The sequence below is a fragment of the Hypanus sabinus genome, chromosome 11 (assembly GCF_030144855.1).
Source record: "Hypanus sabinus isolate sHypSab1 chromosome 11, sHypSab1.hap1, whole genome shotgun sequence".
Lineage (NCBI taxonomy): Eukaryota > Metazoa > Chordata > Chondrichthyes > Myliobatiformes > Dasyatidae > Hypanus > Hypanus sabinus.
Window position 1 is genome coordinate 64,612,016 of NC_082716.1, and position 17,078 is coordinate 64,629,093.

The 17,078-nt window shown below is 38.1% G+C and overlaps 1 protein-coding gene across 1 annotated transcript in view; it reads left to right on the forward strand.

Moving 5' to 3' along the window:
- edem3 (ER degradation enhancer, mannosidase alpha-like 3) overlaps window positions 1-17,078 on the forward strand; it is a 69,647-nt gene continuing 52,569 nt past the window's right edge. The window contains exons 1-2 of the mRNA XM_059984526.1: window positions 1-306; window positions 13,848-13,893. Of these exons, the coding sequence (XP_059840509.1) occupies window positions 167-306; window positions 13,848-13,893 (186 nt within the window). The 5' untranslated portion in view covers window positions 1-166. The remainder of the gene's footprint in view (window positions 307-13,847; window positions 13,894-17,078) is intronic.

Below are 17,078 nucleotides of genomic sequence, written 5' to 3' on the forward strand. Positions count from 1 at the left end.
GTCAACGTCAGTTTTCTAGCGTCACCAAAAGATGGCGGCTACCAGGAAGAGGTGGGATCGGGAGCTGGTGACATTACATTAATGATTGTTGTGTGAGTGTGTGAGTGAATGGGAGACTGCTGCAGCATTTCTGCTCTCGGTGTGCGAGTGGGTGAGAGCCGGCCTGATGAGTGGTGTTGAAAGTGGTAGTGAGAGGTTCTTATCCTCAATCCCGGCCAGGAGGCTGCTGCTGTTGCTGCTGACTGTGTCCAGCTTGGGGCTGCGGATGGTGGCGGCGATGGAGAAGGAAGAGAAACGCCAACTCAGGTGAGTGAGTGGTTGTGGACCCTTCTCCTCTCCATGACATACCATAGTCATATGCCTTCAGAAAAGGGTTAATTCAGAGCTCAGGACTTTAAGCTAGGGGGATGGGGTTTGTTAAAATAGAAAAGATCTTGATTACTGTGATATTTGCAAGTTGATCGTCTTTTTAAAGTATGTATTAAGGTGCACATCTCTCAGAGTTGATTGAATCACTGTTTATGAATGTTTGTATAATAATACATCTTTAGATAATCAGTAGACAGCTGGCAAATTACTGTGTACAGCAGTTCAACTTTGGATGCCTTATTGATGATGTTTTTAGTCAACTGTAAAATAGTAAGTGAAACATTCAACAGTAATGGATCTGTGTGTGGAAATGTGCAAAATGATAATTTGCAACAGGTGATTAAGGATTATGCTGCATAAAAATAGAAATGTCTGCCAGTTCTTATCAACTGCACAGTGCATTCTGATTAATGCTTAAACGTTCCTCTCTTTTCATAGACCTGCCTGACTTCCTGTGGTTTCCCAACGTTTTCTGTTTTTTTTTGTCTCCATTTAAATGTTCATGTTGCAATTAAGTTTTAAAAAACTGATGATCTGGTTAATACTGTTAGAAGATGAAAGGTATGACCTTATCATACATTTCATTTGGTGAGAAGAGGTATAATCAAGATAACTGGGAATTGGTAGGTTTATAAAAAAAATTGTCAGTTGACAGTTTGTCTCCAAAGATGGAGACAGAGAGATTGAGAAAGTAGAGGGAAGTGTCAGAAATGAACCAAATGAATTTAAGGGCAGGGTGGAAGTTAGAGGCAAAGTTGATGAAATTTAACAGGCTCAGCGTAGCTGCATGAATCAGTACTAATGCAGTAATCAATGTAGTATGTAGTGGTAGAAGATTTGAAGAGGTATGCATAGGTGGGGCCCCTGCAGGGGCCTGTGGCTACCTCGAATCTGGAGAAAGTGAGCGGGGCAGAGGGAAAATTGCTGAGGGTTGAGATAGAAGCAGAGAGCTTTGAAGCCTTCCTGATGGTAGAAGTGTATAGGGATTGAACATCCATGATGAAAATGAGGCAGTCTGGGTCAGGGAATTAAAAGTTACTGAGGAGATCGAACACATGAGGAAATGTTGAGGATGTAGGTGGAAAGGGACTGAACTAAAGGGGACAGAATGGAGTTAAGGTTTGAGGGCACAAGTTCAGTGAGGCAGTGAGGCAGGAACAGGTAGAGACAATGGCCCTGATGAAGGATCTTGGAATGTCAACTGCTTACTCTTTCCCATAGATGCTGCCTGGCCTGCTGAGTTCCTCCAGCATTGTGTGTGCAGTGCTTTGGTTTTCAGCACTGGCAGATCTTCCTTTGTTTGTGAGGCAATGGGCCTACCTGGACTGTCAGGTTTGTGGATCTTGGGTAGGAGATAGAAGCGAATAGTGCAGTGTAAATGTACTGTGAGTTTGGTGGCAGTGGATGGGAGTTCCCCAGAGTTGATGAGGTCAGTGATGGTATTGGAGACAGTTTTCTGATGGTTTGGAGTGGGGTCATCTTCATGGGGTAGGTATGAGAGTTGCCACCTGTCCTCAGCAAGGTAGAGGTCAGTGCACCACACTATCACAGCACCCCCTATGTCTGCAGGCTTGATGGTAAGATTGGGATTGGTAGGGAGAGAGTGGAGGGCAGTGCATTCAGAGAAGGTAAGGTTCAAGGAGGAGAGGGGAATGCTGGTGTCGAGACAGTTGATGTCTCGTTGGCATTTGGAACTGAAAAGATCCAGGGCAGGCAAAGAACCTGGAGTGTCCAAGAAGAGGAGGAGGGTTGGAGGCTGGAGAAGCGGTTATTTATTCAGCAATGTTGTAACAGTTTGCAGCACTTAGGGTTGATTTAAAAATAAAACATGAGGTACTGATACAGACAAACGGAAAATTCTGTCTTTGTTAAAGTTTTAGAATTGATTATTTATTTATTAAAAAATGCTTAAACATCTTAAGGAATCTGCTAATTTCCTAAATTATTATACCGAAAAGGTTCCTTTATTATGTTTCATTTTAACATTCTCAAAAATGAATCATTGTGACAATCTTAATGTAATAAACTGGTTATAATTAACAATTAATGTTTTGTACAATATAAAAGAACTTATTTGGCACCATTTTAGTTAATTAATTTTTTAAAGTAAAATCATGTTTAGATTCAAAGTTACTGTCATTCTTCAGTACATGTGTAAAGGAGAGTGAAATAATTGTTAAATAATCAGAAGAAGCACAGTAAAATCAACATAAAATCATTCTTTTAAAACACGATGTACAAGTAACCATTGCATATGGCATATGTACATAAGATTAGCTTATATGTGGTTATATGTATATACAAAATGTGACTTATGGGAATGGGACAAACAGTCTGTAAGCATGGGATCCTTCATCATATTGCAGGCACACGCGTGTGCACACACACACACCCTTCCCCCCCGTAATAGGTAGTTAACACTGCCCAGTGCAACGCTGACACCAGCATATATAGAGGCTAGTGCCGGTGCTGCGTTGGGTAGTTTTAACTACCTATTGTAAACCCTCCTGTCCGCCACAGTGCATTTTTCGTACCATAAATGGATGCAGCATTTTAGCATGTTCTGCATTGTGTATCCATAGAAGAAGTTTGTGAGTATTAGTGTGAAAGGATCAGTACTTTTCAGCTTCCTCAAAGTAGAGGCATTGCTGAGCTTTCTTGACTGTGAAGGTTCTGTTCTGGGCCCATGAAAGTTATGCAAAATATGCACTTCAAAGAGCTTGAAACTGCTGTGCTGCTGATGTAAAGAGGGGTGTGATTGGTGCAGGTTTTTCTGAAGTTAATAACCATCTCCTTTGTCTGTTGTCTGTCTCACCACTGTCTCATCGTGTCATCGGTGAACTTGACAATATGATTGTTTGGGTGCTTAGACCATAAGACTAGAATTATGTCATTCATCCCACTTGGAACTGCTTTGCCATTTGATCACGGGGCACCACGATGACGTAGTGGTTAGCATGATGTTATTATAGCTCAAGGCATCAGAATTCAGAGTTCAGTCCGGGTGTCCCCTGTAAGACATATCTGTACGTCCTTTCCGTGGAATGTGTGTGTTTTTCCACAGGATCTTGCTGTTCTTTCCAATGGTCCAAAGACATAATGGGTTGGTTAATTGATCATTGTAAGTTATCCCATGATTAAGCTAGGTTTAAATCAGGGTTGCTGGATGGTGCAGTTGGAAGGGCCAGAAAGGCCTAGTCCGCTAACTAAATGGACAGAATTTCCCTTTCAATCCCATTCTCTTACCTCCCCCATTCTCCTGCCTTCTCCCTAGAACCTTTGATGCTCCCACTAATCAAGTACCTATAAGTTTCTGCTTTAAATACTTTAAATTAGTTTAATTACTTGGCCTCCATGGTCAAGATATTTTTGGTGAAGAGGCATTGTCCCCATGTTTGTGGATTTAACGTAACATTTGTTCACTGCTTGAGTTGGTTGGATGCTACAGATTTTAATTATTTATTAAGCAGTTAAAGATCAAGTAGCTCATTCAACAACTCCTGTATCGTTGTGATGTCTCGACCATGTAATCTGTTGGAAAAGATGAAATCTACCTCTAAAACCACAGGATATTTGAGGACACAATCTGGATCTTACTTCTTTACCACTGTAGGCAATCAAAACTACTACTGGAATCAAGCAACTGATCCCTTTTTTTAACAATTATTTATTTCTAAGCATCCTATGCTTTTTTTGTACTAGCTGGAAATAGGTTCACTTCTCTCGAGAGAGAATACAGTGAACATTTTCATGCGCAATTTGTCAAATCTATTCCATTGCTCTGCTGTTCTCTGGCAAAGAAAAACAGCATCCAGTATTGCTTGGCCTCGACTAATTTCCAGGCATGGATAATCAGTCTTCTTTGACAACAGGCCCAATTAGTTCATTATATTATTGCCCTTTGTCACATTCAGTTCTCTTTCTCAAAAGATCCAGTTCTTTCAACCTACCAAGTTTATCAAAATTTAAAAAGAGGAATCAATAATGGCCTCCAATGCCATACTCTCAGAAGCTGCTAAATTCACTACTGTGAGGAGATGGAAACTAAACTCTGTATTCAAGCTGAGAGTGAAGGTCATAAGGAACAGAATAATATGCTTTACTTGGTTGTGAATTGTCCCTTAGATTGAATATCAAACTGCTCATTTTAGCTGTGGCAAAGTGGGAGAAATTGTAAACCTTTTATGATTGATTCATTCCAACACTTAAATCTTTCTCACTGTCCAGCTACTTAACTAAATTTACATGCCATTCATTTTTTGTTTCATATTTAATGGGGATATTTATACTCTAACCGAATTGTTCAGATTAAGAATGATTTGTCAAACATTGGTTTGTTTTTCCAAGATACTGAGGTGTGCTTGCCACAGCTGAGAATTCTCTGCAGGTTGAGTGCATATCATTCTGATAACATGCACGTCCACGTCATTAATAAAGATGGTTATTAATAATTTTTAAAAGGAATGTCACTGGCAGTGAGTTTACATTTGCTGTTCAGATACTCTAATCAAATCATAATTGCACAGATTCAGAATGCTACATGGAATCTTATCTGAGAATTCATTAAACATTTTCCTCATGTTGGAACCCATAGCTATTTTTTTTTAGAACTTTCTTATTTAGAGTCTGACCCCTTTAATTGTCCAGGTTTTGAATTATAGCTTGAATTCAATCAAAGTTTGATATGTTGCTGTGGGGCTTTTCATGTGATGCTAGACTTAGTGGCTTTATTAATTGAATTCCAGTGATGCTTATTTAAAGGGGCTAACTAAATATAAGTTAATCTTAAAATAGCTGCATACCCAGTGAAGTGCCTGGTCCATATTCTCGTAAGTACAGGATTTGAAAGTTTAACTTCATTTTGGTGTCCAATGCTTTTCAATGAAACAAATTTATTTGTTTTAAAAAAAGTAATGAGCTATTTAAAATTTGTCATTATTGTTAATTGCTGTATGCTGAAATGTCCCAAGTTCCTGTTCCTTGGACTTTCTTTATGAATTGGTAATTGAAAGGAACCAGGGCAGAAAACTATAATACTAGCAACACTGAATATAAAAACTGATTAAAGCTAGGCTGCAAGTGTAAAATGCCTTCGCAACATATTGTATTTCGAAAGAAGAATGAACAAAGTTTTGGAATCATTCCTTGGAAAAATGGTATGGGCAATTTGTACTAAGCATTTGCATACAGAACTATTTGGTGTAGATGATGATCCAGCTTGTTATTGGCAGTTTATTGCATTGTGAGCAGAGCAGAGTGGGTTGTAGAAGGTTAGTCCATCTATCGTAGACTCCAAACACAGACCTGTGAAATGCTCACCATGATTGAAGTAAGAACCACAGTACAGGTTGGGTTCCTGAGAACTGTTTAAAAGCTGATTTCACCATTAAGTCAGAAAAGACTGATTTCTATAGCATCCTGTATTGCTTTACTCTACATATCTGCTATCATTCTTTCATTTCATTGAATAATCGCTATAATGTTGGCCATAATTAACCTAGAATCATAGAAACAGGCCCTTCTGTTTATCTGGTCCATGCCAAACTATTAATCTCTCTAGTCCCATCAACCTGCACCTCCCATCCATGTATCCATCCAAACTTCTCTTAAATGTTGAAATAGAACCCACATCCACCACTTCCACTGGCAGCTCGTTCCACACTCTCACCATCCTCTGAGTGAAGAGGTTCCCTCTCACATTCTCCTTAAACATTTCATCTTTCACTCTTAACCCATGATGTCTCGTTCTACTCTTACCAATCTTGTTGGAAAAAGCCTGCTTGTATTTACTTCTGAATTACTCTGACCTAATGGAGCACATACTGCTGCTAGTCATTAATGAACACAATGAAACGTATTATGGATGGAAAAATGCTTTAAAAATGTATGAGAGAATTTATGTAAAGTCAGATTTCCCTTAATCAGGGCACTCATAACCTGGGAACCTCCATAAACATGCTCAAAGCAAGGCCCTCTGTAATCAATTAGAAGTACCATACAGTTTTGCATTAACCTGTTTTGGCTGTTTTTAAATGGGAAAAACATTAATTTTGCATAAAATTAGTTCCCACTACACACGACCTGAGTATTTAGTCTCAAACTTATACAGCCCAAACTTATGAGTGGTATTTTTCCTTCCTGATGGTAAGAGTGTATCCCATCCTGAGTGGCCTATTATTCCAGGAAAAGGCTTGTTCATGGAGAAAGAGACGCCTTCTCAAAATACTTCTCTAGTCTTTTGTTTTACTGTGTGCTTAATTGTGCAAATTAATTCTGAGGCTTAATTGCTGAGCAATATTTTAACAGTATTGAACAGATAGTTGTCTTTTTTGGTTTTGTCAGAGCCAACAGTCATTATAGTTGGCTCCAAGAGAGGCTTATTTGCCAAACTTTAAACCACAAAATAGGAAGGAATTGGCAATCATATTAATTTCAGTAGTTGTAAACATTTAGTTCTGGATGCAACAACCATTATTTGTTAAACTTTTTGTTTGTTTACTTTTGGTCAAATTTAGAACTGGTGCATGTAATTATATTATGAATGGAAAAACAACCCTGAAAAGTAGAATAATCTATTAAATGAGCGTTGGGAACCTAGAAACTGATGTGCTCTTGCTGTGAATGTTTCCTAATGTTGGCTCACCTGCAGCTTGTACAAATAATATGTAAATTAAATCTGTTTCGGTTTGAATTACGTGGCTATTTACAAGACATAGCTGCCTTTACAGAAGTGTGTGAAGAATCAGAATAGAAGTATAAAGCTGTTCTTTATAAATCAGTGAATTGACAAAATTTCAAAGTTGCCTCACTCCATACTTCAGATTGACCCTTTTGTTCAAAAATATATTTTGCATTAATTACAAAGGAAACAGATATTTAAAGATTTTCATGTTACCGCCTTTGGCATTTGTTACGTAATCAAAGAGTCGTAATTTAAAGAACAAAGTAAATTTGCTGTCAAAGTACATGTATGTCACCATTGACCAGCCTGAAATTCATTTTCTTGTTTGCATAATAAATCCAGAATAGAATATTAACCATAATAAATTCAAGAAAGACTGCACCAACTTGGGTGTTCAACCAGTGTGCAAAAGACAACAAACTATAAATAATAAAAAGAAAGACATAATATTTAATAAACAAACAAACAAACAATAAATATCAAGAGCAAGAGATGAAGAGTCCCTGAAAGTGCGTCCACAGGTTGAGGGAAGATCTCAATAATGGCAAGTAAAGTTGACTGAAGTTATCCCCTTTGGTTCAAGAGCCTGATGGTTGAGGGGTAGTAACTGTTCCAGAACCTGGTGGTGTGAGTCCTGAGGCTCCTGCACCTTCTTCCTGATCGCAGTAACGAGAAGAGTGCATGTCCTGGGTGGTGGGATCTGCTGGCTAGCCTCATTCATAATACATATTGTATGAACTAGCATATAAATTAGGAACAAGAGCAGGCCAAGCAATTGCCTGAGCTAGCTCCATAGTACAGTCAGATCAGTGATAATCTTATTAATCAGATCAGCTAAATTCCTTTTCACTTCTTGCTTATCAAGATTCTGTCTAGGTTGTCTTAAAAATTGTTTGGAGACTGTGTCCTCCACCTTTGAAGAAATGTTGCAAAAATCAAACCCTCTGTGAAGAATAAGAAGATTCATCTTTTTCACAACTGGATGAACACTTATTTTCAAATAGTACATTCTAGATTCTTCTTTTCAAAACTTTTACATATCGACCATGTCAGAGCCCCCTTTACATGTTTTATGTTTTAATCAGATTACTCTTAACTCTTTCAGCAACCTCAGGCCTATCTTGTCTAAACTTTCCTGCTTATTCCTGAAATCAGTTTAGTAAACATTGTCTAAGCTGCTTCCAACACGTGAGCATTCTTCCTTAAATAAGATGTGATCTCACCAGTGACATGTAAAGCTGAAGTGTAATTCCCCTACTTAAATATTCAATTCCCCTACTTAAATATTCAATTTCCCTTGCAATAAATGATAACATTCTGTTAGATGTCCACATTACTAACTGGTTCTGAATACAACCCTTAGGTGAATTGCAGATTAATTCCATTTTATACTTTTCATGTTCCTATCAACTCCAGGCCAGTTTTTTCCCCCAACTAGGGACAATTAATCTACTAACCGGTACATTTTGCTTATGGAAGAAACGGGATACCGAAGCAGCCTCAGGGAGGCTGTGTGGAGTTTGCAGAGGTTACGATCGCACCCAGGTGCTGCAACTCTGAGGCAGCGATTCTATTTTCATCACTGCTTTCCTTTAAACTGACTGGATCTTGATTCTTTGGGGAAATATTAGAAACCTTGGAAAATGAATTACTTGGAAATAGCTTGTTTCTCAGTGTGCTATCTTCATGTCGGGTTAGATTTGAGAGAATACACGAATCTGCTGCACCTCCACCTACCTCTGTTCCATGTTCCTCGGGTGCTCGGTTTTCAGATTGCTTCTCTTCCTTGTGTCTGGTTATCACTGACTCAGAGAGGAACTTTGGGCAAACCCAATTCAGAGATGATCAAAAGTTAGATGAAACAAGTAGTTATTTGTAGTACATAGCCAGGCAGACAGATTTATGTGGATCTGTGCTTTAAAAGGTGAAAATGTTAATATTCTAGTGTTTAACTTGATTTGCTATTTTTGGGATATGTGTGAAGGAGCTGTCTAGAGCCTTTGTACCTGTGGTGGAGTTGAAACCTTCATGGGCGAGGAATATCAAAGAGATGAATTGAGTGGAGATGGAGAAGAATTGAAGGGCTGCTGCCATTGAACATTTCTAGACACTGTTATGTAATAGATTTTTACAGTATTTGAAAGGAGAACTCATGAATATTATTAGCACCATTTCTCTAATTGATTGACTTTTCTGAATTTGAAGAGTAGCTTGGGGATGAATTTTGAGCTGAGACTTTGAGTATAATATGTAGTTCAGAAAGATGTGAAAGTGGTGAGGGAAGAAAATACCATCAGTAATTGAGGGGTTACATTTACTCAGCAAACATAATCCTTAACTTTTAAACATCCATGTAGAACTGTAGCACAACTTTTTAAAAAAAAATGTTCTTTTATGAATTGTTCAAGAAATATTTTTTAAAATTAGTTCTTCAGGAAAGTACAAATCATTGAAGATAAATGACTGGTTCTCTGTTTCAGCATGTAATTACCAATGAAATACTGGTGGTTTCTCACCAGGTTTCAGATCATATCTATTTTCAAACTTATATTAAAGGATTGCTGACGTGTCTATTTCAGGGATGGTTGCATATTTTACAAATGACTTCAAATGTATGTTCGCAGTACCTGCCTATTGACTAAATTAAATGTCACATTTATTGGATTCTGATGTTTCAACCCAAGGTTCTTTCAGTAGTCAAGAAAGAGGCACAAAACTTGATGTTTTGTGATAGTTTTATTAAGCATTGATAGAACAAGAGGAAGTTGAAACTGACTGTGATAGATGTTTGCTAAGCAAAGAGAGGGACAAGAGAAATAAGATGCTAAGATGGTACTGCCTTACTGTCAGCTATTTTTATCCCTATAAGGAAAATTCCATTGAACTTTGTAGATAAAAGTCATCCAATGAGAAAACACTGATTCAAATAATGAAGTACCAGGAGAAGCTTCTAGAAACATACTTTATATAACCTCCCCATATAAGACATGAATAGACTCAAATATGATACTCCCTAAATCATGCTGATTATATTTACATATAATATCCAGTCTAAAACTGTTTGTGGGGGGCATAATCAGTGTACATTTATGTCTTCTATTAAAGTAATGAATCATCGAATCATAGGCATAATGTCATTGCCATTGGGGGAATGTTTAATAAAGAGGGTGCAATGTTTGTTTCGGAATTGCATGAATGCCTAACATTAGTGAATATCTTGAAGTGTGTGGTATCTAATGACATAGCCAACAGCTAGAGCATTAGCATCAAAGCTGGTTCACTGGCTCCTTCTTTCTAGCTCTTACATATTTATTCTATTTAACATCCTGGAGACTTCCTGCAATGCACTGAGATGGAATACTAGCCAACCTGCATTGTCAATCCTGTTTTTTTCCCATGCTATTTTTCTTTGCTAGTTTGTTTCTCAATTACCATTGATTTAGGAATCTGCCATTAGGCACAAGAACAATGTGACCTGCCCTTTGCAGTTGTCTCAATGTAATAAGGGCCTCGATGCTGAAAATGTTGGTTTTGGAAGGTTACTGACTTGCTTTTCAAGTTTTGGCTGTCGATTTGGAGGATTTTGCAGATTTGGTGTGAGTCATATCTATCCAGTATTTTGAATTGTCTATTGTTGGTAGTTTATATCTCAGGCACACGAGAAAGAAGGGATGAGTCTTGATCTTACAATAATTTCTTCAGGATACTGAAGACTTTACTGGTGCTGATGATTTACCTCTTTGATGCCTACCTTTCTGAAAGGTTGTTGGAGTCAAGGAAGGTTGTGTGATTGCACCAGGTTTTCTCAATCTTCTTCACTGCTGTGCTGTGCTTCAGCTCCAAGAAGTGTCTTGCTGGAGTGTAGCTTGTTTGCAAAGCCACTTCACATGAGTGAGAAGCTGTGCAATCCACGTTGCCTCTGATCCAGAACCAGGAGCACCCCAAATTCAGTCTTTGTTCTGTAGTACCTAGACAAAGCTTGAATATGGTTACGTTTGGAGACTGGGCTCAAATATATTGTCCGTTTGTTCACTGAAGACTACAAGAGAATGGATCTTCTACTTTGTGAATATTAAGTATATGTTTTTCCCACATAGCATCTCTTTTGATAATTAGCTCTTGAAAAATATCTTGGAAGTTGTTATTCACCTAATTCAGTGAAAAGTTTTACCATGCAAATAATAGTGGGTGTTTTTGATTTTTTTTAGCTGGTTCAGCACAACATATGGGCCAAAATGGCCTGTTTCTGTGCTGTTCTGTGTTCTGTGTATACTTGATACCAAACCAACGCATGAAACTAGGGAAGATGACCAAAAAGGACAACTTTAAGGGGCACTCGTGAAAAGGGAAAATGCCTAGGGAGAGAATCCAGAGTTTGGAGCTCAGTTGTTGTGTACATGACTGCCAGTACTGAAGTGATTAAAATAAGATTTTCAAGATGTCATAATTGGAGTACTATTTTGGAAGGATGCAGAGCAAATGGAATAAACATGGATAGGAGGCTGCAGGGGGATTTGGAAGTGAAGAAGAAACTTTAAAATCCAAGAGTATATTGGAACAGTTGTAGGGGAGAGAGCATGGACTGATGGAGAACAGGACTAATGCAAGTTAGATAAATTTAGTAGATAGTGTACCAGATATATTTTGTGAATGCAGTTCAATCTAATTAAAATTTATACAAAGGTAAGAAATGGTTATTTCTAAATGTCCATTGAACAAAGATATATATTTTTTCTGACATTGGAGATGAACACTTTTCTGTGATCATTCTGTTCTTCATGATGCTAAAAATTGATCACATTTCTATCGATCAAATAAAATATTTTTCTGGAAAGTAAAATTAAACTCGTGCTAGTAATATATTTAGAAACATAGAAAACCTACAGCACAATACAGGCCCTACGGCCCACGGAGCTGTGCTGACCGTGTCCCTACTTAGAACTACCTAGGCTTTACCCATAGCCCTCTATTTTTCTAAACTCCATGTAGCCATCCAGGAGTCTCTTAAAAGAACCTATCATTTCCGCCTCCACTACCGCTGCCGGCAGTCCATTCCATGTACTGACCACTCTCTATGTAAAAAAAAACTTACCCTTGACATCTCCTCTGTACCAAGCATCTTAAAACTACACCCTCTCGTGCTAGCTATTTCAGCCCTGTGGAAAAGCCTCTGACTATCCACGCAATGTCTCATCATCTTGTACACCTCTATCATCCTCCGTTGCTCCAAGGACAAAACACCGAGTTCACTCAACCTATTCTCATAAGGCATGCTCCCCAATCCAGGCAACATCCTTGTAAATCTCCTCTGCACCCTTTCCATGGTTTCCATGTCCTTCCTGTAGTGAGGCAACCAGAATTGAGCACAGTACTCCAAGTAGGGTCTGACCTGGGTCCTATATAGCTACATTACCCCTCGACTATTAAATTCAATCCCACGATTGATGAAGACCAATGCACTGTATGCCTTCTTAACCACAGAGTCAACCTGCGTAGCAGCTTTGAGTGTCCTATGGATTCTGACCCCAAGATCCCTCTGATCCTCCACACTGCCAAGAGTCTTACCATTAATACTATATTGTGCCATCATATTGACCTACCAAAATGAACCACCTCACACTTATCTGGGTTGAACATCCGCTACTTCTCAGCCCAGTTTTGCATCCTATCAATGTCCCGCTGTAACCTCTGACAGCCCTCCACACTATCCACAACACCCCAACCTTTGTGTCATCAGCAAGTTTACTAACCCATCCCTCCACTTCCTCATCCAGGTCATTTATAAAAATCACGAAGAGTATGGGTCCCAGAACAGATTGCTGAGGCACGCGACTGGTCACCGACCTCCATGCAGAATATGACCCATCTAAAAAACACTCTTTGCCTTCTGTGGGCAAGCCAGTTCTGGATCCACAAAGCAATGTTCCCTTGGATCCCATGCCTCCTTTCTTTCTCAATAAGCCTTGCACGGGGTATCTTATCTTATCTTGCTAAAGACCATATACACTACATCTACAGCTCTACCTTCATCAATGTGTTTAGTCACATCCTCAAAAAAATATATAGCGGATTGCAGGGCACATTTTGCATTAGTTATAAATTGCATTTCCTATGAGGAATAAGAGATTTCTGATGTTTGCAGAAAGGTGTTCAGCATGTATACATTGTGAAAAGTAACTGAAGCTGGTAAGAATTAAGATAAGCAGCAATTGTTTTAATCAAATCATTTAAGGGGAACTGAGAAAGACATCTGATTATAGCCATATAAGCCATTTTTAGGCAGATGTGTTTAAATTAGCATCATGGATGGCACAGGCATTGTGGGCTGATGGACCTATTCCTGAACTGTTTTATATGTTCAAAATTTTGTGGTGACCAAATTGATGACAAATGTGAATTTCAATTTCTTTCCCTGTAAGAGATGATTAGTTCAGAAATGGTAGCAACTTTGCATTAGTTGCTTGTAGATTTTACTGTTTGTAAAATAAGTAAATAAATGTGTGGATTGCATTGATTTTTCAAAATTCTTTACTATTTGTGACATCTGTAACATTTCACCAAAGACACATTAGAGAGACTTGCCATTTATTTCCATGACCACCAATTATAACACCACTGGTACAAGGACAAATGGTTGCATTTGTCTGAAGGAAAGTATTGATTATTGGTTTAATTTAAGAACTTTTGTAATAAAAAATTGACATGGCATGTTATAATGCTGTTGTAGACCCAGGAAGATATAATTTTACTGCTCTTCTGGATATGCATGAATTTGATGCATTTTTTCCACTTACAGGGATCAAGTATTGGAGATGTTTGATCATGCATATCAAAATTACATGGTAAGTCCACCAGTCATTATTTATTGAAATTCTTTTATTTTTGATTATATATAATTTTGTTTATGTGGCACATGAAAATGCTGTATTTAAGAATGTAGTTGGATTGTCAGGCTGATAGAAATGCAGAGTATAACATCAAGCCATGTTGCAAAGTACTACAGTTGGAGAGCCTGTTGCACTTTTTAAGGCACACAAAATTAAACTGAGAGTTGGCTATTTTGAAAGCATAGATCCTTCCACCTGCACATTTACAACATAGAGCACGCACATATTCTGCAGGTACCAGTTCAGTATTGTCATTGCAGTCTTATCACCATGACTGCAGTAGAATGGGATTTGGAATCCAAAACTTTTCATTTGTTTTAGAAACAGTTTGATAATTTAATGGGTGTGGATTGCTCTTATGCCTCAATTAAATGGAACCTTGGATAATGATGCAGTTGTTTTATGATGGAATAGCAACTATTTTTATCTCGTGCAGCTGCAGCGCAAAGGAATCCGAGTCAGCTCAGCATGATGCGCTAGCATGCAGAACTAGTTTGTCAACTTTAGAGCATTAAAGGATGTGGTTATAAAATTGGAAGCAGATCCAAAATCCAACAAATTAATGGATTTCTAATTCTATAGGCTGTTTGAAGGTTGCCAGCTTTTTCAAATTTGCCATGCCAGTATGTAATTTTATTAAGGCAGATAGTGCTGTATGAATATAAAGGTGTCACGTGCAGCACAGAGCTGTATAGCTTATTCCAAAGTTTATTTGGTTACAGAGATAGTAAAGCTATTTTATGTATACATCAAAAAAAAGCAATTATGTACAACTTCCCTGCAAATGACTGAGAATGGTGCAGTCATGGAGACAGAGAAGGAGCAGGCTTGGCTCTCTGACACTTGTAAGGACTGCTCCAGTTTGTAAAATGATCACGGCTGATTCATTTCAATATCCTGTTACTCCATTACTCCGCAATACTCTCATCACTTTGATATTAAGAAAAAAAAATCTTATCAACTTAAGTATTTTTGATGACTGCCTTTTTTATCTTCTGTGGTAGAGCTGTTCACTATATTTTAAGTGAGTAAATTTCTATTAATCTCAGTTCTAAATGGCATGCTACTGCATTTTTAAACTCTACTCTGTTTCTGGACTTTACATCCTTGGGAACATCCTTCCTGTACTTTGTCTATTCCTGTTAAATTTTTGTAGGTTTCTATGTGTGCTTTGAAAATAGAATGTGTTCAGCTGAATGCAGAATGTATATTCTACAGAGTTATCCCTTGCTTCAGGGGTGATAAAACAGAAAAGTTCAAACCTGCAACATATTTTTGTGAGAATGTTACTTAATTATACACTGACATTCTAAGAAAGTAGCCAGTATACTGTTGGCTTAGATACAAAGGCAAGACCAAGCTGTTTATTCCAGTCAATAGGAATGTGAAAAGGTGTGAAATGCATGCTTATAACCCAGCTTGTTAGGCTTTGCTAACAGAGCTTGGGACGTTGGAATCTGGAGTTCAATTCCGGTGTCCTCTGAAGGAGGTATGTACTTCCTTTCCACGTGTGTGGGATTCCTCTGGGTGCTCTGCTTTTCTCCCACAGTCCACAGGTGTACAGGTTAGTGGGTTAATTGATGCTTGTAAATTGTTCTGTGATTAGACTGGGTGGCGTGGAAAGGCCTGTTCTGTGCTGTATCTCTAAATAAAATAACGGATGGTTTAGAGAAATGGCATTTTCAGATACAGATAAAGCAAGTTATCTAACATTGCAGAATTCAGTATTGAGATAGGAAGGCTAAAATGTGCCCTCTAAGAAGATGAAGCATTAAGCATCATTATAACAGTGCAGAATGCCAGCAGACATATGATTAGAATGGGAGAAGAAAATAATTCAAGTGGTGAGTAATGGGAGCTTGCAGTCAGCACTGCATAGCAATCAGCCAATCTGTATTTGGTTTATTCAATACAAAAGAAACTACATTGTGCTCACCAAAGGTGGTACACCTGATTGCTTCACTTGGAAGAATTCTTTGATTTCTGAATATTGAGAAGTAAAAGGATAGAAGTTGCATTTCTTGGGGTTCGGTGGGAGCATGCTGTGGGAAGGGTGTGGCTCTTGAGAGACAGGAGTGGAGCAGGAGGCTGAAGAGAAAGGGCCCTCTGAAATGCTGGAAGGGAGATGCATTTGGTGGTGAGATCTTACTGAAGCTGACTTCAGATGGGAATTAGATAAGTGCTTGAAGAGGGAAATACTGTATCAGGGTTTGCATGGGAAAGAGGAAGGAATTGGAAAGTATTGGATAGTTATGTCAATGAGACAGCACCTGAACAACAGGATGAATTACTGTAGGGTATCTTTCAATCAGAGTCGATGGGTGTGAAGAAGAGGTGAGGAACAGAAACCAAAGGTCTCAAACTGAGGTGGGACTGAGTCTTGAAGTTCTACCACAGGGTTTATTTTCTTGCTTGTTGAAGGTGGTAAGAGTATTCCAGGGCTGATTGTCTCATCAGCATTCCTACTTTGTTGCCCCTCCGATTCTCAGATGAGTAATTTTTATGTGTTTCCGGGATGATCATTTTTCATGGGTAGTGCAGAGAGATATTTGCCTGGATAACAGAAACTGGAACCACCCTCAGTAATTCTGCTTCTATGCTGAGCTTCTGATCTCCAACATCCATGGTTTGTTTTTTTAATGATCATTTCCTGTTCCTGGAAAAGCAGGATATGAACAACCAGAGTTCTGAGTTCTGTTTTAGAATGTAAGACCACTCTGAAAATACATTACATTTCTTGATTGAAGGATGTCATTTAAACAAAATTCATTATTTTGTTTGAAATACTAATTGGCTTTAATAGTTTTGCCTTTTTGTCTTATCTAAAGTGCAAAATTATTATTTCAATTTTGTTGTACATTCTGTATACACCTCATTGTTGCATAATATATTAGTCATAATTTTATGATGGGTAAATATAAATGTTCCGTATTTAATTTGCAAATCTATTTTATTTAATGAGTAAATAAACACAAACCTGTGAGCCTTTCATTTGAATGCTTGGATAATGTTCATGTTATTAATATTAATTCTCGTATCAGAACAATTTAAACCTTGATCAATCATGTATTTTTTATTTTATGCATAAGTTGAAACAAATTTAAAAATGCAATTCCTTTCAGTATTTCCTGTCAAAGGCT